Source organism: Lissotriton vulgaris, chromosome 2_1, assembly GCF_964263255.1.
Source record: "Lissotriton vulgaris chromosome 2_1, aLisVul1.2, whole genome shotgun sequence".
Classification (NCBI taxonomy): Eukaryota; Metazoa; Chordata; class Amphibia; order Caudata; family Salamandridae; genus Lissotriton; species Lissotriton vulgaris.
In genome coordinates, this window is record NC_141687.1 from 370,050,280 (window position 1) to 370,071,968 (window position 21,689).

Consider the following 21,689-nt stretch of genomic DNA (forward strand, 5'->3'; position numbering starts at 1 on the left):
TACATGAGTTCAGGATGTGTGCTGGACAACCCCTTCTCATGGGTTTGAGTTACTTAACTATCATGCTGTTTCAAGTATAGTAACAACCTAGGCCACCCAGAAGGTGCACATAATAAATATCTTGCTTCTTAGTTCACTAATGGCATTGCTTGTCAGGGTGTAAAGGCATTCAGTTCATGTTTGAGAACTGTCGCTTCTAATAAATGCCTCTCAATGTAGTGATATAATCTGGTGTACTATGGGGAAAATCTTCTGCATGATCATTACATGCATCTTGTTGATTTTAAAGGAGAGCTTGTCATATTGTTACATGTTTTGTTGCACAGTGCCTTCAGAAAAGTAACGTGTTTCCAAAGATAAGTGGTGTAGCATAACTCTTGTTTTCTTTTTACATAATTTAAAATGTAAATAAATACTGTTTAGCAGCTTTCTGATTGTTAGTGCTCTGTCAAGTAAATAGCAGCCCAGAGCTGTTGTTCACCTGGGGGTCACATGCAATGGTCAAGAGGGCCAAAAGCAGCCCTTGGGTCATGCTTTGAGTATCCCTGCCGTAAAGCATGTGTTGAAGAGTATATACTGTAATGTGCTCCCAATAGTTTGCGGGTATGTGTTGGTTAGTGGAATGTTGTATGAGTTAGGGTGCTGTAAGAATGCTAAGTGAGTCTGTGCTTTAGATCTTGGTGTGATTGTGGTAAAGGCAGTATGGGTTGCTGGGTGAAGCACATGATTGGTTCGCATTGTAGTTTGCAGTGAAACAGGGGTTCTAGCCCAAGCCCCTTCCTGATCATAACAGGGATAAATAGGCAATACCCTTGTCTGTCTGCCCTTTTCGATACGAAGTGATGTCAACTCCCGAAGAGGTGGATACTGAGAAATGCAACAATGTTATTTTCTGTGTAGATGAATGATGGAGAATGAAGTCTGCATGTCTACTTTCTATTAAAAATGAAAACGAAAAAAAGGGTATAAAGAGCACGGCTACACCAGAGAGCGTCCTGGCGCTAAGAACACAGCATCATCAAACCAACATCATGGCCCTTCTGCTGCAATAAACAGAAATGTTTTTAATGCTTTCAGGAACTATGCTTCATTGTGGATGTCACAACGTTTTAAATGGGAGCTGGTTTCAGGTTTGAGAGGCAAGAAAAAGAAGAGCTGCCACTCCTAGTGCGCTTGATTCTGGGGACCGATACCAAGAGTGAATTAGCCAAGCAAAGTGATCTCGTTAGACGATATGAGGTAATCCCATCAATTAAGTACTCTGGGCCTTATTTGTAAAACGCATGATGAACAAGCAGCAAAGATTTAAATAATATTCTCTTCTCAATTGGCAGCCAAAACAATGCCGTAAGGTGGGCTGAGATTAATGCTGACGAGGTAATTTGAATAAAATATATGCAGCCATATTCTGAGCCATTTGCAAGCACTTAATAAGGCAACCCAGCAGACCCAAATACAGTATGTTGGAGTAGTCTAGCCTAGATGTAATTAAAGCATGGACCACCATTCAATGGAAATCATGTGGTAACAGAAAGAGAAATGTTGTTATAGCTTCATAAATGCAAAACAAGAACTTACCCCAACTAATACCTGGGGCTGAACAGAAAGTCAGTGATCAAACTTGACTCCCAAATTCTTAACTACAGCAGCAGGTAAGGGGCGCAGCAGGTGAGAGGCGAAGGTAATGCACCTTGTCAAAAATTCCCCCAGCACAAGGTGGAAGCGGGTCCAAACAGAAGAATTTCTATTTTATCAGAATTGCCATGCAGGTTAAAGGCCATATCAAGTTCATCACTGCTCCCAAACAAGTGTTAAAGGATTCCTGGGATGCCGAAGAGACATTTTCACATGAGTGGATGAGCTGAGGTTGTATGATTCAATTACTACTGCCTGAAGCACGACTGCCTGAACCACGACCTCCTAAACCACGAAAGTCTTAACAACGATCTATTCTTTACAACGACTTTTTTTTAACGACTTCCTTATCAACGAATTTCTTTTTTTTAGTCATTTTTTGTGGGGAGAAAACACCCCACACCTCCCGGAAATTTTCTTTATAACGTTTTCAATTTTTTAAATTATTTATATTTTTATTCATTTAACCCCTTGCCTGCTGATGACGGAACCGCTCCGTCATCCGCTGCGGTGGCGCTGTGCTGATGACGGAGCGGTTCCGTCATGGCCCGCTCGGAGCGCCTGCGCGGCGCGAATTCCGCGCCTGCGCTGAGCATTCCATTGAGCGGGGCGGGCCATGACGGAACTGCTCCGTCATAAGCACAGCGCAACCGACACTGGTGACGGAGCGGTTCTGTCACCAGCATGCGTGCGCCGTATTTCCGCCCCGCCCCCTTAGCACTGCGGCGGAATAGCCGCCGCAGTGAAGGGGTTAAAGAAATGACCTACCTTTTATGCCAGCCAGGGTGCATACGAAACGATTCTAATGTTTTCTTTTTTTTCTTAACCTATCGCGGGATACATATTCTGATTGGGCAGAGATGAGTGACGTATCACTCCAACAAAGCCCAATAGTAGTGATCGTAAGGGGATGGTAGGCGGAAGACAGCGGAGAGAAATGACGTGGCCGTCAAGTCGTGGTTCCGTCCGTCGTGGTTCCGGCATTCGTTTTTGAGCAGTCTTCGTTGTTCTCTCCTCGTTGTTCGGGTGAGTCGTTGCTCAAGCATCGTGGTTTAGGATGTTTCCCATAGATAATAAATAAAGTTGAGCTCAGAGATGAGCCCTTAGGTACTGCGAAGTTGCTTTGATTATATCCCAGGCACAAAACTTATAGGATGGGGTTTAAGTCTCCTGCATGCTTTCAGCCTTGCCAGCCAGGAAAATGAAATAAGAGAATGATCTGACCATGTAACTGCCATAGGGTCCACCACCACTAATGCAATGTTAACGAAAATAAGATCAATCATGTGTGCAGCTGAATGTGTTGGGGGAGAAACACATAAAGAAAGGTAGCTTAAAAGACGCCAAGGTCTCAGTTAACGTCACAGCTAGGGAATCCCTAGGATTATCAGCATGCATGTTAAAATCTCCAAGCAGGATGCAATTAGCATATAGCAGTGTCCTATGAGCAACTGCATCATCTAAAGAGTTGAGAAACTTGTGCCTGCTTATCCTGGGGCAATATTCCAAAGCACCAGCAAAGGAAACCTGCGGGGAGAAAGCAAAGCAGAACTCCGAGGCCTCTGCCGCTCTACGTTGTCGTCGGCTAAAGTAAAACATTTTAGGTTCCATTTCAAAGCAACTGCCACTGCCTCCTCTTTTTCCTTTCCTTCTCTCTCCACATGCACACAGGCAAAATTCCCTGGGAAGGCCAGCCGGACATCGGGAGAGGGAAACTCTCCCATCCAAGTTTCTGTCGTAAAGAAGAAATCCAGCTTGACCTTCTCCAAGAGATTGTAAATGGGTAAAGCCTGTTCATAGAGGGGCCGAATGTTAATTAATGGAGCTCTAGTATAACTGAAAGCTCCCTGAGGGTAAGAGCTGCTGCCTGTCTTCTCCTCTCCTCCTTACCCATGGAAGTGGGTTCGATAGGCAGCATTGTGTACTGTCTGGATCTCTCTTCTCTCTGGTAACTCGCTCTTTCACTCCATTCTCTCTCCTCTGCTCACATTCAGCTCCATTGCTCACTTGTCTCTTTATCCCCTTGCTCTCACTCTTTCTCTCTCTCTCTCACTCAGCAGTCTCTTACTCACTTAACTCTTTGTAATTTGTAATTTGTATATTTATTATTCTCTCTGGACTCTTCATATAGTCCTTCGTCTCTCCTTGTCATTTCTCGCTCCCTGTTCCTTGGTGGTTCTTCCCTCTGTTTTGCTCTGTTCTTGTTCTCCCTCACGTGGTAAGTTATAGAGGCCCCTTTTCCCAGGGATTTTCTACATTGCAACAATATATCTATACATTTTTGCAAATGTGTTTCTTTCACCCAACCTTTAACACATCTAACAGGCCAGGCTTTCAACAGGCAGCATCAGATGCTGGTTTTTATTTTGACAGATTGTATGGGCATCGCATGGGTGACAGAGGCCCACTCCAGTCTCCGGCCAGCCGCTCAACTTGCCTCACCGCAGGGGTTGATTGGCCCTGCATTAGCCCACGTGCAGGGCCTAAAAAGCAACAGACTCCGTTCACACAAAGTTTAAAGTTCTGAAAAAGAGCCCCAGTATTATTAAAAGGTGAGTTGACAGGAGCAAACAGTTTTTAGGTCTCGCACCTGTGACGCATCGCGAAGCGATGTCGCAGTGAGACCTGCTTTCAAGGAGACAGGGGATGTACACACGCAGCATGCCGGAATAGTATCAGGTCGCGTGCGCGTTCATCATCTCCTGTCTCCCTTGAAAGCCTCATGCACTTCTCGCATACACACACAACCATACCCCCCTGCTTTCATTTCGCACATGCACGCACAAACACACACAAGCGCACACACAGAGAGACACACGTACGCACACACATGGGCGCACATACACGCACACACCCATACGAGCACACATACACGCACACACACGAGCGCACACATACAGAGACACACAACACACACACCCCCCCCGCAACCCCCAGTACAACTAAGCCCCACTCACCGCATCAGCGCCACTCCGGACTTCTGCAGCCTCCGCGGGGCTCTCCCTCAGGCATAGGAGACCCGCGTCACTACTGCTCCTCTGGGCCAGCCACTCTGTGGGCGCGGGCTTCTCGCAGAAAACGAAGTCCCACCCCACAACAGGTTTCAGTTTCGGCAGTGCACGCTCACGTCTTGTTTTCTTCCTCCTTACAGTGCCTGCGCACCATTCGCGGGACTCTCTTCTTTATGTAAGGCGCGTTTCTGATTTTCTCCACGGTGTCGGTTTAGCCCCACCCTTCCCTTTTCATGCCGTGCAGTTCATTTGTATTTATTAAGGCGCTGCAGCGAGTTTGGGCTTGAGGGGGACTGTGTCGGTGCTGCTTTAGACCCACCCTTCCCTTCTCATGTTGTGCAATTCATTTGCATTTACTAACAATTCGAATATTGATTTCTTTATGTTGAACAGTGCGCAGAGCGCACTTTCACGTTCCTACTGGCTGCTACACGCTCTACGCCTTCCAGCGCGGCAGCTCCCCCGGACTCCTATGACACCCCCACTCTCCATCCCCACTCCTGAGCAGCAGAAGCCAGGAGCAGCGATGCCACCCGGTCTCAAATGCCATCCTGCAGGATGTACCGCTTTTGGCCGCCATAAGTGTGGCAGGGTATGCTCAGACGTGAGTCCCTTGCTCACTTTGCCACTGGATTCATGCAAGCGGGGCTGAAGACGGCTGGAATGCCAGAAACCGGTCCTCGGAAGCTTGTTTCCGGTCCAGGGAAGACGTGGCTTGGCAGTTCGGGCTGGACTGTTCCCATGAGGCACAGGGTCAGACTGATTTGCATATAGCCATGTCTGAACTGGGGTGGCAGAGTGGGCTAAAGAACGGTGATGGATTAAACCCAGATCTTTTGACTGGGTGTGAGTGTTTGATTGATTCAGATGCTCCGTCCATCACCACCCCCTTTTGTACCGCTTTTGGCCGCCATAAGTGTGGCAGGGTATGCTCAGACGTGAGTCCCTTGCTCACTTTGCCACTGGATTCAAGCAAGCCGGGCTGAAGACGGCTGGAGTGCCAGAAACCGGTCCTCGGAAGCTTGTTTCCGGTCCAGGGAAGACGTGGCTTGGCAGTTCGGGCTGGACTGTTCCCATGAGGCACAGGGTCAGACTGATTTGCATATAGCCATGTCTGAACTGGGGTGGCAGAGTGGGCTAAAGAACGGTGATGGATTAAACCCTGATCTTTTGACTGGGTGTGAGTGTTTGATTGAGTCAGATGCTCCGTCCATCACCACCCCCTTTTGTACTGCTTTTGGCCGCCATAAGTGTGGCAGGGTATGCTCAGACGTGAGTCCCTTGCTCACTTTGCCACTAGATTCAAGCAAGGCGGGCTAAAGACGGCTGGAATGCCAGAAACCGGTCCTCGGAAGCTTGTTTCCGGTCCAGGGAAGACGTGGCTTGGCAGTTCGGCTGGACTGTTCCCATGAGGCACAGGGTCAGACTGATTTGCATATAGCCATGTCTGAACTAGGGTGGCAGAGTGGGCTAAAGAACGGTGATGGATTAAACCCAGATCTTTTGACTGGGTGTGAGGGTTTGATTGATTCAGATGCTCTGTCCATCACCACCCCCTTTTGTACCGCTTTTGGCTGCCATAAGTGTGGCAGGGTATGCTCAGACGTGAGTCCCTTGCTCACTTTGCCACTGGATTCAAGCAAGCCGGGCTGAAGACGGCTGGAATGCCAGAAACCGGTCCTCGGAAGCTTGTGTCCGGTCCAGGGAAGACGTGGCTTGGCTGTTCGGGCTGGACTGTTCCCATGAGGCACAGGGTCAGACTGATTTGCATATAGCCATGTCTGAACTGGGGGGGCAGAGTGGGCTAAAGAACGGTGATGTATTAAACCCAGATATTTTGACTGGGTGTGAGTGTTTGATTGATTCAGATGCTCCGTCCATCACCACCCCCTTTTGTACCGCTTTTGGCCGCCAGAAGTGTGGCAGGGTATGCTCAGACGTTATTCCCTTGCTCACTTTGCCACTGGATTCAAGCAAGCCGGGCTGAAGACGGCTGGAATGCCAGAAACCGGTCCTCGGAAGCTTGTTTCCGGTCCAGGGAAGACGTGGCTTGGCAGTTTGGGCTGGACTGTTCCCATGAGGCACAGGGTCGGACTGATTTGCATATAGCCATGTCTGAACTGGGGTGGCAGAGTGGGCTAAAGAACGGTGATGGATTAAACCCAGATCTTTTGACTGGGTGTGAGTGTTTGATTGATTCAGATGCTCCGTCCATCACCACCCCCTTTTGTACCGCTTTTGCCCACCATAAGTGTGGCAGGGTATGCTCAGACGTGAGTCCCTTGCTCACTTTGCCACTGGATTCAAACAAGCCGGGCTGAAGACGGCTGGAATGCCAGAAACCGGTCCTCGGAAGCTTGTTTCCGGTCCAGGGAAGACGTGGCTTGGCAGTTCGGGCTGGACTGTTCCCATGAAGCACAGGGTCAGACTGATTTGCATATAGCCATGTCTGAACTGGGGTGGCAGAGTGGGCTAAAGAACGGTGATGGATTAAACCCAGATCTTTTAACTGGGTGTGAGTGTTTGATTGATTCAGATGCTCCGTCCATCACCACCCCCTTTTGTACCGCTTTTGGCCACCATAAGTGTGGCAGGGTATGCTCAGACGTGAGTCCCTTGCTCACTTTGCCACTGGATTCAAGCAAGCCGGGCTAAAGACGGCTGGAATGCCAGAAACCGGTCCTCGGAACCTTGTTTCCGGTCCAGGGAAGACGTGGCTTGGCAGTTCGGGCTGGACTGTTCCCATGAGGCACAGGGTCAGACTGATTTGCATATAGCCATGTCTGAACTGGGGTGGCAGAGTGGGCTAAAGACCGGTGATGGATTAAACCCAGATCTTTTGACTGGGTGTGAGTGGTTGATTGATTCAAATGCTCCCTCCATCACCACCCCCTTTTGTACCGATCCTGCAGGAAGAAAGCAGGCGGCAATGCAAGGTCATTTGCACGAGATCAGTTTTTGTCAGTATGTCCCCTTGAAGTGGATGTGTGGACATTGCAAGCAGGAGTTACCCTCGGAAGTATGAACGTTTGCAGGTCATTCTGAACATAAACTTGCAAATATTCCCTTCCTTCGAGGCCTTCAATTGCACTAACCGTGTGTGCCATTATGCCGTCATGAATACATGCCCCGACCAGTTAGGGACACGAACTTCGGGTCTGTTTTTGTTGGTGAATAAAATGTACACTGTATAACAAGGTTTTGTACAAATTCGAATCAGAGTCTCAATGTCTCATTGCTTGTGTTTGTGAAATCATTTGTAAAACACGCTACTTGGGCGCCATGTGCTCCTGCTGCCTAAGAGCACTTGTATCATAGATCTTGTTACAGCATACTTATTCATCTTCATGGTCCCCAGTAAGTCAGATAAGCTTTATGCATCATGCCTCAGTATAACAGGTGGAAGTACCAAAGGTGCAGTACAAATGAGCATGTGCAATGCAATGAAAGTTTGAACTACTGGCGTTGCAGCAATCTGAAACCTTGACAGCGATGCCTCTCTCCATATCTGTATCCCAAACCTTTGCATCTGCACCTGCCAGCTGCCCTCCATGCTCAGTCCTACACTCACCTTGCCATACAGCTCAAGTTATCCGAGCTCTAAGGCCAGGAGCCCCAAACGATTTGCATTCTGGGACTTGTAGTTCTGGATTTATGCTGGAAGCTCGGTGGCCTAATCACACTTCACCTGGACCCCTTGAGATTGTGAACTGTGACACTCGCCCGTCCTGGTAGCTGACAAGGATTAAACGCTGTTGAGTGAGATGCAGCCTGTTTAGTAAGAGGTGTCTTACATGTGTCCAGATTGACAACATCCTCTCAGTTAATTTCCATACTCTTAAATCCTACACTTTCCTTATCCAAAACCATAACACGCGTCATGCATCACCACACCGCAAAAGTAAATAGAATTAACATCGATGCTAGAAAACTACTTGCACACTTTACATATCACTGGTGAAGCAACATCTATCTTGGCTAAAATCTCCCTCGCGCTGCGCCCTCCTCCACCAGAAGGTCTCCACTTCATGGTCACTTTAAGCACAGGGCAGAGGTGTTTCTAAAGGCTCAGTTAATGCCTACTTTAGGGTATCCACATGGGGTACACTTGAATACAATCCTATAAATGAGAGTATTTTACAGCGCGAATGCGCTGAAAACCTGGGACAGATCCTGCCCTCTTAGAGCGATGGACACTCCTGTGGGGTAAAGCACAGTTAGCATAGCAAAGCCTCCCTGATTGTTGTGGCACCTTCCCTGCTTGACTGTCTTTCCTCCAAGTATCTTTTTTTTTATTTCTTGTTTTAACTGTCGCCTGCCCAAGATCAGGAAGCAGACATGCCAAACCGGCACCTCCTCACCACTTCTTGTCAGCCAATAGCAACCCCCATGCCCAGCATACACAGAGAACTACACTGCTATGGCACAGCACTACCAACTGCCTGCCTTCCTGCCCCTACACTGTTACCCCACGGTGCAGCCACAGGACAGTGGCTACATTGCCCGTGTCTGCCCCGCAACACGTTGTTCCTGCCATGGAGGTTTCCCACAGCCGGGTGCAGTTAATAAATACAGGGGCCCAAAGATATGTGGCATCGCAGAATAAGAACGGACGTGGTACAGGTAGGCTCTTTTTTATTTATTTATTAGTTTTCACTTTTATATAGTGCAAACTTTACCCGCAGGTATCAGAGCGCTTTAAATCAGCATGCTTATAACAAGCAAGACTAGCACTCTATATTACTGCCAACTTTGCTTCGCATAAGCAACAGCTAACCATTCACAAAAGATATTTATATACCAATCGCAAATTTAAAAAAAGATTTATGCAAAGCATTGTCATTTACAATGCCAGTAACTCAAACTTTAATGCTGCAAGACCTATTGCATTGTAAATGCTTGTTTAGGAGTCTTCAGCTGGCACAGCAGAATGCCAATGTTGCCAAGTACTAATGCTACGAAATGTTGATTTCCCTCCTCGTCCGTCTTCTCGTCCCATTCCTTACATATGAGCAGTTCGCCTGCTCCACAGCTCACCTAGCTGAGGTCAATATACTTCCCCCAGGATGGCGCCAACTACCAAGCATGCATGAAGGGAGAAGGACATCACCAAGACAACCTGTTCTTTTCATTCTGTGCTGCAGAACGATGTCTCGCGAGGTCAAAGGTAAGTTTTGTTGCTGCTTTTGTGTTTCTAAAGTTATATGGCAATGGGGTAACGTGAAAAGCCACTGGACCCGTAAACGATTTGAATGGTGGTGTCTAATTTTTTTACTTATACAAAAGGACACCAAGGGTTGAGGTAAAACAAATTGCACCTGCTTTCACCTGTGGCTTGTAATTCAAATTGATGGTGCTTGTGATTCCAAGGAACACAACCCAGTTTGTTCCGTCAAGGGCAAAGCCCAAAATTGTAGTGTATAATAAGAAATCAGCACCCATCCAGAAAGTATTGTCTTTATAGTCTCAAATGTCCACAGTACATATAAAAATGCACAATCTTGTAAAAAAAGGGATCCAAATTCTTGCAGAGTTTCTTGTTCAAGTTCTTTATTATAGTATTCCAGCACAAGAAAAATCCAAGAACACAAATGGATTTACTTCTTAACCAGCCAACGCATTTCGTCTCTTACAATAAGACTTCTTCAGGGCTAAGGATAAAACATACCATAATTAGACACCATACACCATTTACATATACAGTTGAGTTAAGGATAACAAATCTACAAAAAACCACCTAAAATTGTGTTGTCTCCATGTGATTTACCCAAGTTGGCCAATGAATTAAATTCAAAAGAAATGTTATGCAGAAAAATAGGGAGGATTGATTGAACAAACAGAACAGAAGGAAGCACTGTTCTTTAAAAGAACCCTACTTATTCCACTATGGTGCTCACAAACGTTTTTTGTCTGTGTACAAGGTTTACAGAAAACTAATAAAGTTACAATACAAAACACAATTACACAACAGAAAAAACAACAAAAACCTGGACCTGTAGCATACCTTCAATGAGAAATGGTAATCATACATCAATACATCATGGTAAATTTCCTCAAAAACAGCATATTAAGGTAATTTTCTGGAAAATGCAAAACAGAAACAATTTCAACTTTAGATTATATAACAGAAAAAGGAGAAGTCAAGCACGAAAGTAATATCATTTGAGTAGCAATCTAGTTCAGAAAGGTTATCCATTGTTACCTATTACGAAACTTTGGAGTGTCTGATTGTTTGTGAGCATAAAATATCTCCCTGAATTCAAGGCATACTCTTATCAGTTTATTAACTGATTCATCTCAAACGGTACATTGTTATCTAAGTAACCGCTGGGTCTTGTAACCAAAAAACTATTGATAGCCATGAGTGAAACCCAGGTTATTTTTAAGATGATATGGGACATTATAGTGTCCCTTAACCTCTTGGCTGCTAATGACAAGGGTAACTCGTCATGGACTTTCCATTGATTTCAATGGAAATTATATGAGAAGCCTAATAATGCCTTAGCAGTGAAGGTGTTAAGACTGTTATGTTATGTTATGTTATGTTAAAAAATTTATACCGCGCACGTACACCGAGACGGTTTCTTGGCGCTCATAACAAACATAGCTAGCCAGGGCAGGAGAGTTACTCAGAAGCCGCCTTGAAAAAGTGTGTTTTAAGGGTTTTGCGGAACAGCTCATATGAGGTGAGATGGCGAAAGGAAGAAGGGAGGGAATTCCAGTAGGAGGGGCCTAAGAAAGAAAAGCATGATCCTCCATGTTTTTTGCGGCGGAAAGATGGAATGCAGAGGAGATTATTGGCAGAAGACCGTAAGTTGCGGATTGGGGAGTAACGCTTAAGTTTGGAGGAAATGAAAACTGGGGCCTGGTCATGCAATGATTTGAAAAGAGTGCAGCCTAGCTTAAAGAAGCATCGTTTAGCCACTGGGAGCCAATGAAGGCTCCTCAGAAGGGGGAGACATGCTGGTGTTTGGGCTGGTGGTACACCAGGCGTGCTGCCTGGTTCTGAATCAGCTGAAGTTTGTGAAGCTGATAGGCAGGAATCCCCACATACAGAATGTTGGCGAAGTCAATTCTGGAGATGACCAGAGCCAGTATTACTAGAATGAGTGCCTCTCTAGTTAGAAACCTACAGATCTTGCGGATCCTGCGTAGCTGGAAAAAGCAGGATGATGTTACCGCAGAGATCTGAGGTTTCATGGAGAGATCCTCCGAGATGATCACTCCTAGGCTTTTCACAGAGCTGACCGGGCAGGGGGGGAGACCCAGAGAGGGAGGCCAATAGTTGTCATCCCAAGGACTGGAAGGACCACCTACCAGGACAAGTTCCGTTTTAGACGGATTCAGCTTGAGCTGGCTGTGAGCCATCCAGTCCGAGATGAGTAACATGGTTGTTTGGAAGTTGAGGCGAGAGGAAGGTGTAGTGTCCAGGGGAAAGATCAGTTGTAAATCATCGGCATAATTGTATATTGTAGCAGAAGAATGGCGGAGAGAGGCCATGAGAGGTTGCATATACAAATTAAAAAGGAGGGGGGAGAGAGCCGAACCCTGGGGGACACCACAAGTGAGGGGGAGAGAAGAAGCGGAAAAGGTGGAAAGGTGGACTGCCTGGGAACGGTCCTGCAAGAAGGATCGAACCCAGTCGAGGGCAGTGCCCCGAATGCCGGCGTTTCTGACACGGTCGATCAAAATTGTGTGATCGACCGTGTCAAAAGCCGCCGACAGGTCTAACAATACAAGGGCCTGGGAGATATTGTTGTCAGCTCCCGTTCGAAGTGTGTCCATCACAGCTGCAATCACCATTTCCGTAGAATGCAGGGGGCGAAAGCCCGCCTGCTGGGGATCAAGGAAGAAAGAAGACTCAATAAAGGTGCTCAAGCATTTAGTGACGTAGGTCTCTAAGATCTTTCCCAAGAAAGGGAGAAGGGAAATCGGTCTATAGTTGCTTAGCACTAGGGGGTCTGCACTGGGCTTTTTCAGGATGGGTAACACTACCGCCTGCTTGAAAGCTTCAGGGACGACACCTGATGTTAAAGAAGAGTTGAGAAGGGCTAGAGCGGGGTCAGGGAAGTGCATAAAGATTTCTTTGAAAATGTGTGGGGGGCAGCAATCCTTTGGGGACCCGGAGCTAACTTTGTGAAGAAGACTGTTGAATTCGGTGATGGAAATAGGAGGGAAGGATAGAAATTTCTGAGAATTTTCCGGGGGGAGGGGAAGTGATTTGGAAGGGGAAGGTGGAGAGATATTATTTTTAATGGTGGAGATCTTATCTTGAAAGAAAGCATTGAGCTCATCACACAAAGCCTGAGTGGGAACAGGTGGGAGGGTGACACGATCGGGGAGGGAGAGCTCATTGACTATTGAAAAGATGTCTTTGGCTTTTGAAGCCGACGCCAGGATTTTACCAGAGAAATAGAAAGTTTTAGCCTCTAGAATGGAGGATTTGTATTTGCTAAGTAGGTTTGTAAATTCAGTCTTGAGTGCTGGGTCATATTTGTGGCGCCAGCGCCGTTCGGCTTGCCGAAGAGCCAATTTGTCTAATTTCAGCTGGTCCGTGAACCAGCGCTGGGCATCGTGGGGGCGTGAGACTTTGATAGCCTTTAGAGGGGCTACAGAATCAGCTGCTGTCTTCACCCAGTATTCGAGAGCGGAAGCTTGATCCGAGACAGATTCTGAGGCAGAGGGGGCTGAAGTCGCCAGAAGGGAATGGAGTATTGACATGTCGGCATTCTTCCAATTGCGGGCTGTGATGCTAACGGGGCGCGGGGGGCGAGAAAACCTGGGAAGATCAATGGAGAAAGAGACAAAGTAATGGTCTGACCAGGTGCAGGGGGTGATCGATGGAGGAGAATCATCGAGATTGGCAGTCCAAACCTGGTCGAGTATGTGCCCCTTACAGTGGGTGGGGGCAGAAATCAGTTGCTGACATTTCAGGCTGGTGAGGGTGTCTGAGAACAGCTTAGAAAGTCGGCATTCTTGGGGGTCAGTGGGCCAGTAATTAAAATCTCCCAAGATAAGGATTCTAGAGTGATTTATAAGAAGCTGGGAGAGAAGTTCCCCAACAGCTTCAGCAAAAGCCGGCATGTAGGTGGGAGGTCTGTATATGAGGACACAGGTAAGGGAGGTAGTGGTTGAGCGAAGCTGGATGACGAGGGTTTGAGAATTGGGAATGGGAGTGCAATTTAGAGTAGAAAATACGTGTTCCTTGCGAATAATAGCTGCTACTCCTCCGCCAGCTTGCCCCCCGGGGCGATTAACATGAAGAATGTAATAGCCAATGGGGAGGGCGGCCAGAATATCGGGTGCAGAGTCCTCCGTCAGCCAAGACTCAGATAAGAAGAGGATATCTACGTTAGTATCTTCTAATAAACAGTAGATTTCTAGTTGGTGTTTCACCAAGGAGCGCGTATTCAAGTAAAGGATGGTGAGAGTGCAACTGACAGGTATAGGTGATGGGGAGTTAGCGAGAACATGGGAGGGAACAGGTCCAGGCAGGGGAGGGAGAACCAGACAGGGGGTGGTGGAAATGCCGCACTCATGAGCCCGCCTGATGGCCTCGGGTGGCAGGGGGACTGGGTGTTGAAGGGAAAGCAAATCCGCGGGCGAGTACCTGAATGTTTGGGCAGAGTGAAGGGCCGCAGGACGCAGCCGGCCGCGGACGGGCGCAGACGGGCAGGACTTTGGCTTGACTTCGGCGCGAAGTCGGCGCTCCCGCTGCGCTCGTCCGCTGCGCTTCCGCCATGCCGTCATTTCATATGACGAGGGCGTGAAACCACTATACCGCTAACCTGCGCTGGGTGCGTCAGGGCGGAAGTGGGGAAGAGGAATGCGGGCTATGGCGCTCCAGCGTACGACCCTCCGCACAAACGGCACTCAGCCGGGGCGGACCGGGGTCAGGAGCGAGGGAAACAGGTAAGAATGCCCACAGAGAGCAACAACAGAGCCAGTTGCCGTTGTATTGCTGTTATACCTGAGTAACATCTCTTGCATTGGATGAAATCCTGCATAATATATTACAACAGACTATGTGATTACCTCTTTGTTCTGACGAGAAGTGTTTAAGAGGACAGAACCCATACAAAGTCAGGATTCCCTGTCTGTTAGATAGCTGTATTGCTCACACTGAAAATAAATGCCATATTAACATCAGTATCATGATATTACTCATTAAATTAAGATGGAAAGTTTTTAGATCATATAGTCACTAAACACATTTAAAATTAGAAAACTACCTGTTTTTGCTGTGCTTACTCTTAGTAGTCTGAGCATGATTCATAGAAAGAAACAGAAAGGAAAGAATGTCATTGTGAGTATATATAATATACTAGTTATTTAACAATTCTAATTTGGGTCATGTATAAAAACTCACAAATTCACAGATTCAGGCCTTCAAAGTTAATCATGACATCCTTTCTTTACAATACTAGAGTCACAAACTGGTTACGCTTAAACCTAGTATCTTATAGGAAAATCTCTACCAAAACACAACCTTCAATGCATAATATGCAACCCATATTCTATTAAGTACCAACATTGAACATGATTTTATCATTCTCCTTAAATTATATACAGTATATCGTTAATGGACCAGATAGTAGCTTTCCCAATTTCGCTTATTCTCTACAGCATCTTGTTGAGGCAACTTTGAATTGATATACTGTTCTCGTCAGAAAAAAGAGGTAATCGCATAGTCTGTTGTAATATATTATGCAGGATTTCATCCAATGCAAGAGATGTTACTCAGGTCTAACAGCAATACAGTCATAAGGGACACTATATTGTCCCATATCATCTTAAAAATAACCTGGGTTTCACTCATGGCTATCAATAGTTTTTTGGTTACAAGACTAGGCTGTTACTTAGATAACAATGTACCGTTTGAGGAGAATCAGTTAATAAACTGATAAGAGTATGCCTTGAATCCAGGGAGATATTTTATGCTCACAAACAATCAGACACTCCAAAGTTTCGTAATAGGTAACAATGGATAACCTTTCTAGAACTAGATTGCTACTCAAATGATATTACTTTCGTGCTTGACTTCTCCTTTTCTGTTATATAATCTAAAGTGAAAATTGTTTCTGTTTTGCATTTTCTAGAAAATTACCTTAATATGCTGTTTTTGAGGAAATTTACCATGATGTATTGATGTATGATTACCATTTCTCATTGAAGGTATGCTACAGGTCCAGGTTTTTGTTGTTTTTTCTGTTGTGTAATTGTGTTTTGTATTGTAACTTTATTAGTTTTCTGTAAACCTTGTACACAGACAAAAAACGTTTGTGAGCACCATAGTGGAATAAGTAGGGTTCTTTTAAAGAACAGTGCTTCCTTCTGTTCTGTTTGTTCAATCAATCCTCCCTCTTTTTCTGCATAAAACTTCTTTTGAATTTAATTCATTGGCCAACTTGGGTAAATCAAATGGAGACAACACAATTTTAGGTGGTTTTTTGTAGATTTTTTATCCTTAACTCAATTGTATATGTAAATGGTGTATGGTGTCTAATTATGGTATGTTTTATCCTTAGCCCTGAAGAAGTCTCATTGTAAGAGACGAAACGCATTGGCTGGCTAAGAAGTAAATCCATTTGTGTTCTTGGATTTTTCTTGTGCTGAAATACTATAATAAAGAACTTGAACAAGAAACTCTGCAAGAATTTGGATCCCTTTTTTTACAAGAATGTGCATTTTTATATGTACTGTGGACATTTGAGACTATAAAGACAATACTTTCTGGATGGGTGCTGATTTCTTATTATACACTGGTGTCTAATTTTGATCAAAGTAAACATTGTTTTTCTTTTGCTTTGTATAATATGTAACCGCTTTTGTGTTTCTAGGTTGAGCATAGCGCAGCGCGCATGTGCTGCGCTAGGAAAACGACCTCTTGGAATCACTCTGGACTTTACACTAACCCTGGGCATAGTTCACGTAGTAGCGCTACGCATAGCTATGCGAAGTGCACTTCGCACTAAGCAAGCTACGCGAACTGCGTAGTGCGGTAGGGAAGATGCTGTTCGCACTGATTGCACAGTGCCGGATGCTTGTCCACACTGTGCAATCATTGCAAACCGCATCTTTCACAGTACAAGCGGTCGTTTTCTGCCGCTCGAGTAGATGTGTACTCGAGCGGCAGCTTCCTCAACGCGGACTGGTAGTTTCTCGACGCGAGCGGTCGCGAGCATACGCGACCACTCGCAATGAGAAACCTGACCTCCCCGCGTTGAGAATCTCGCAAGGAGGTTTTGTTTTCCACGCTCGCGATCGGCAACTTGATGTTGCTGATTGCGAACAAGGAAAAAGTCTTGCCAGGATGTTATTTTGCTCGCTCACGGACGGCAACTTGACGTTGAGGACCGCGAGAAGGGGGAGATGATTTCCACTCTGCAGGTGCTCTCCAGGGCACGTCTCCATTTGTATCCCCTCATGCATCACCTTCCTTTACCATTGGGATCCAGCTTCTCAGGAATTCTAGGCTCTCATTCTAGGTAACCCAGAGATTTGGGAGTCTCACAGGGGTGGTTGACACCTCTCAATCTTTCAAGGGGTTTCAGTCTCACTCCTCCTCCCCTGGTGTATCTTGAAGACTGAAGCATGAGCCAAAGGATGGGGGGCAATTCTGGGAGTTTCCGAGGCCCATGGTAGATGGTCCTGCTTCACAGGTCTTCAGTCCTCGAGTGGGAGAGAGTGGTTTCTTTGGTTTGCTCATCTCCTTCGGTGTATGGGGTCTATGTCCAGGCAGACAACCAAATTGTGCATGCCTATGTCAACCAGCAAGGGGTGGATGAGACGTGCTCTGTTTCTCTTTTCCCAGGATATTGGCCTGTGTGTTGAGAGGAATCTCTCCTCTCTATCTCACTGCAGCCTATCTTCCAGGGAAGGAGAATGGGCCTGTGGATCCTTAAACAGGGTGTTCCCCACATCTGTGACAATGTGTCGATCGCTCCTTCTGTTTCAACAGATTCTCTCCAGGTTTGGTCTTCCCTGGCTGAATCTTTTTGCTTCAGAGGAGACTGCCCTTCTCCCTCAGTTTTACAACCTGATTCCCTCAATATCAGCATGGGCGACGATACATTCTCCATCCCGTGGTCTCAGGGGCTCCTGTTTGCCTTTTCCTGTTTTCCTTGATTTCCAGGGTTCTTGGGATAATTCTAATGGTTTGGGTGTATGTGGTGCTAGACATCACAGAATTATCCCAGAGACCTTTGTTTCCCCTTCTTTAGGGCTTGGCACTGTGTCCCCATTGGCGGAGCCCCATTCACCCATCTCCGCTGCGTGTACCTCTCCTTAGCCTGCCCTCTCTCATGCGCCTCCGGCTGGGGTAACACACTTTAGAGGCTGACATTGTTGGCCAGGGTTGTTAGCTTGAGGTAGATCAGAGCATCCAGTTGTCTTGTCCGCCTTCAACCCTGAAGTCTTGCAGTTGTCAGTGGAAGAAGGTTGACTCTTAGTGTAGGAAGAAAAGGGTGTGTCCTGTTTCCTGCGATCCTGTCAGGCAGTTAGACTTTTCAAGAGATGGATTTGTGTTGGGTCCAGTGGTCTCTACTCTTTGTGCCCAGTGGGCCACTATTCTTGTCTTCAGAGGTCCAGATATGTCTTCTGTTTTTCCCTTGGTGGCACACCTCTTGGGGAGGTTTTTGTTTAAGTGTCCTGTGTCCCGCTCTCGGTCCCCCCTTGGGATCCTCTATTGGTGCATCAGGCATTGACAGGTCCTCTGTCTGTGCCTCTTTCTTCAGCTGACCTTAAATTTCTTTCTGCTAAGGTTTTGTTTTTGGTGGCAGTTTCTTCTGGTCGCAGGGTTGGTGAAATTGGGGCTTTGCTGGCTTCTCCCCCTTTTTTACATTTCTGTCCTGGCAAGTTTCATCCCAGCAATTATTTCTGCCCAAGGTCTTGTTAGCTTTCTACTGTCAGGAGGATATTGTCCTTGTGTTTTTTTGTTTTACCCCTACTCCTACGGTGGAGGAGATTCTTCATTCTCTGAATGTTTTGAGAGCCAATCGCATCTACCTGGACCATACCAGTTCTTTTCGGCTGGTGAATTTGTTGTTTGCCACCTATGGTCTCTCAGGGAAGGGTATCAAGCCTTCTTTGTCCACTTTGAGTCAGTGGGTGAAGTGTGCTATTTGATTGTCATACAAGGCTACTCACCCTTCTCTTCCATCTTCTGACCACAGGCATCTACTCAAAGTGTTTCGTCATCCTGGGGATTATTTAAGGGGGCATCCCTTTGTGACAATTTGTAATGATGCTTCATGGGCCTCTCCCAAAACGTCTGCTTTCCATTCAGTTGGAGATGGCTTTGTCCTCAGACTTTGGGGCTCATGTTTTGTCGGCTATACATAATCAATGATTTATGCTGTTTTTGCATTGATGAATAAATCCAGTGTTGGGCATCCTCCTTGGTTTCAGTATGAATCAATCACCATGCACTTAGTTATGGGCTCATGTGTAAGGAATGGGGCGGGAAGAGGGATGAGGAAGTAATGCCCAGTTACTTACTGGTAATCTTCATTACTCTGAATCCAGGTCTTCCGGTTTAATTCCTGAGCCCATCCCTCCCTCCCAGGTTTCTGTTTATGGTAATTATTTTTTTTCTATTTTATGAGTTTATTTGGTATTCTCAGGCTGTCTTGTTGACATCCTTCCCCCCTTATGCATGCAGGGTAATCAGCACCATGATGGGGGAAATATTTTGACCTCAGGTAGGTGATAGGCTCTGGGGAGCAGGCGAACTACTCATGCGTAAGGAATGGAAAAGGAAGACCTGGACTCAGAGTAATGAAGATTAATGGTAAGAAACTGGGCATTCCACTTCATGCCTCTTTCGTCCGCCACTCCCTACATCCTGTGACTTCACCTTTCTCTTGCTGGTTCCTTTTTATCCTGTTTCTCCCTCTCTGACTCCTTTGCTTTTAGCCAAAGCCTGCTGATGAAAAACAAGTCCCGGTTCCCAAAAATGAGTGCAGGGGCACACCACCTGCAACCATCGGCACAAATTAAGCACTGTAACTAGGCATTTCATCTTTCTAATGTTGATAAAATGAGAAAAATTGGGTGGAGAAATAGTAACATGTGTGAATTAGTGCTATATACAAGATCGGTTACCAACGTTGTTGTACAGGAGCTAAAGCTTGGTACTCACATACAAGGTGCTCTCTCCAGGACAGTACACGACTGTCTTCTCCCCTCGCTGGGCCTCTGTGTTGGTTAGTGGTCGAACTCTGTCCATAAAATAGAAGAGATAGTGTGGCTTTCAGTAAGAGTAACAATGAGAACGTTAGCTTTCCTAGATGGACAGTAAAGTAGAGTTCTAATTTTATTAGCAGACGAGAGTATGAGGATAACATACATTGCATTATAAGTAAACAGCTTAAGAATCCAAAAGAACTCACATAAAAAAAATGAGGTAGGGAGAAGCAGAGGTTCATTCAGCTTCCAAGCCATACTTATCATCAATCAAATAAGGGGAAGAATGAACCACAAAGGTCTCAGGGGCAGATGTATCATCATTGTATTTTGTGAGTCCTTAATAGCGGATTTTACCGATTTGCTATTAAGGACTCGCAAAATGCAATGTATGTAGGTTTCGCAATTTAAATAGCGATTCCTACGCATTCCTTATTTGCGACTCACAAATTGCGAGTCGCAAATAAGGAATGGCTTCCCATTCATTTCTATTGGCCCTAGAGGCCCATAGAAAGGAATGGGACTTGCCCAATAGGTACTCACAAATTGCACATGCAATTTCAAGGGTGCAAGGGTGCCAAAAGGACACCCTGTTGCACCCCTGAAATATGCATGTGCGCCCATGTGGTACACATACATGCCCTAAGGGCATTTCTAGGATATCGCAAATTTCCACCAATTTGAAGTTGGTGGTAATTTGCGATTCCTTAAGACTAGATCGCAAATTTGGGGTGCTTCTAGAATTACATTTAAGGAATCGCAATTTGCGATACCTTAGATGCATTTGCAAAATAGGGAATCACAAATTTTGTAATTCCTTATTTTGTGATGGCCTTTGGGGATGATACATCCCAAAAGGCTTTTTCTCATTCGGAAACGACCCGATTCTGCGATTCGGCCCGTTTGCGAACTGGAAAACCCTTGATACGTCTGGCCTTTAGTACCAGAGTCTCAGGAATATTGTATCGGAGCCCCTTATCAATACGTTCACAGTCTCCGGCGTATATAATCTCCACTTAGTTTGGTTTGGTGGATAGTGTCATCATAGAGTCTTTCAATTGAGTGTTCCATACTCCAAGTGACATAATAGCCTACACCAGGAGGGAGACTGTCTGGATGTTGACAGCGGTAAGTGGATTAAATTACATTCTATCCTGTAGGTAAATCTTTATTAAGGGAAAGGAATAGAATAGGGATAAGACCTAAAACAACGTCGGTGTAAAGTTGATGAGTCACTAATCCATGACACCTAGTGGTCGGGTCAACATTTTTCGGCCTGCAACAGTCCTTGTGGGTCTATAGCCTTCGTCAGGACCAGAAGTGTGATGGCCTTACACTTTAGGGGTTTCCGGGGTTGTGCAGCTGGGCGGACTCACTCACACGTCTTCATCAGAGAGCACCATATTGATAGTTATAGGCACCATCTTTGGACTATAACTCAAGCAGACATTTCAATTACGCCATGGCATGGAGGCGTTTTTGAACATGAGGTTTTAGCCTTTGGCTTAGAACTGTCCTTCACAGTGCTACTGCATGTCTCTCGCCAGCCGAAATGTCTGCCAACCCCAAATAACTGAATACAGCAAGCCAATTATGATTATGGCCAGATTTACTAACCTTTCTGGTAATAAATCACTGCCACAAAAGGTGCTGCACTGAAATGTGTGAAATGGAGAGACATACTATATCCACAAAGATATGGGGCTGTTTTTCTCTGCCCCTGCAGTGGTGCACTTTAGGCTGGCTTGCATAATGCGCACACATTTGTACATAGTGCAAGGGTGTGCTGGTGATGCAAAGCAGTGATTTTGTCCTGGAAAAGTACTCTTTCAGGACAAATTATGGAGAAAACGTTTC

The 21,689-nt window shown here is 46.0% G+C and overlaps 1 protein-coding gene across 1 annotated transcript in view; it reads right to left on the reverse strand.

Moving 5' to 3' along the window:
• KIF12 (kinesin family member 12) overlaps positions 1 to 21,689 on the reverse strand; it is a 496,125-nt gene that overhangs the window by 277,210 nt on the left and 197,226 nt on the right. Inside the window, exon 3 of the mRNA XM_086955175.1 lies at positions 19,789 to 19,867. Within this exon, the coding sequence (XP_086811301.1) occupies positions 19,789 to 19,867 (79 nt within the window). The remainder of the gene's footprint in view (positions 1 to 19,788; positions 19,868 to 21,689) is intronic.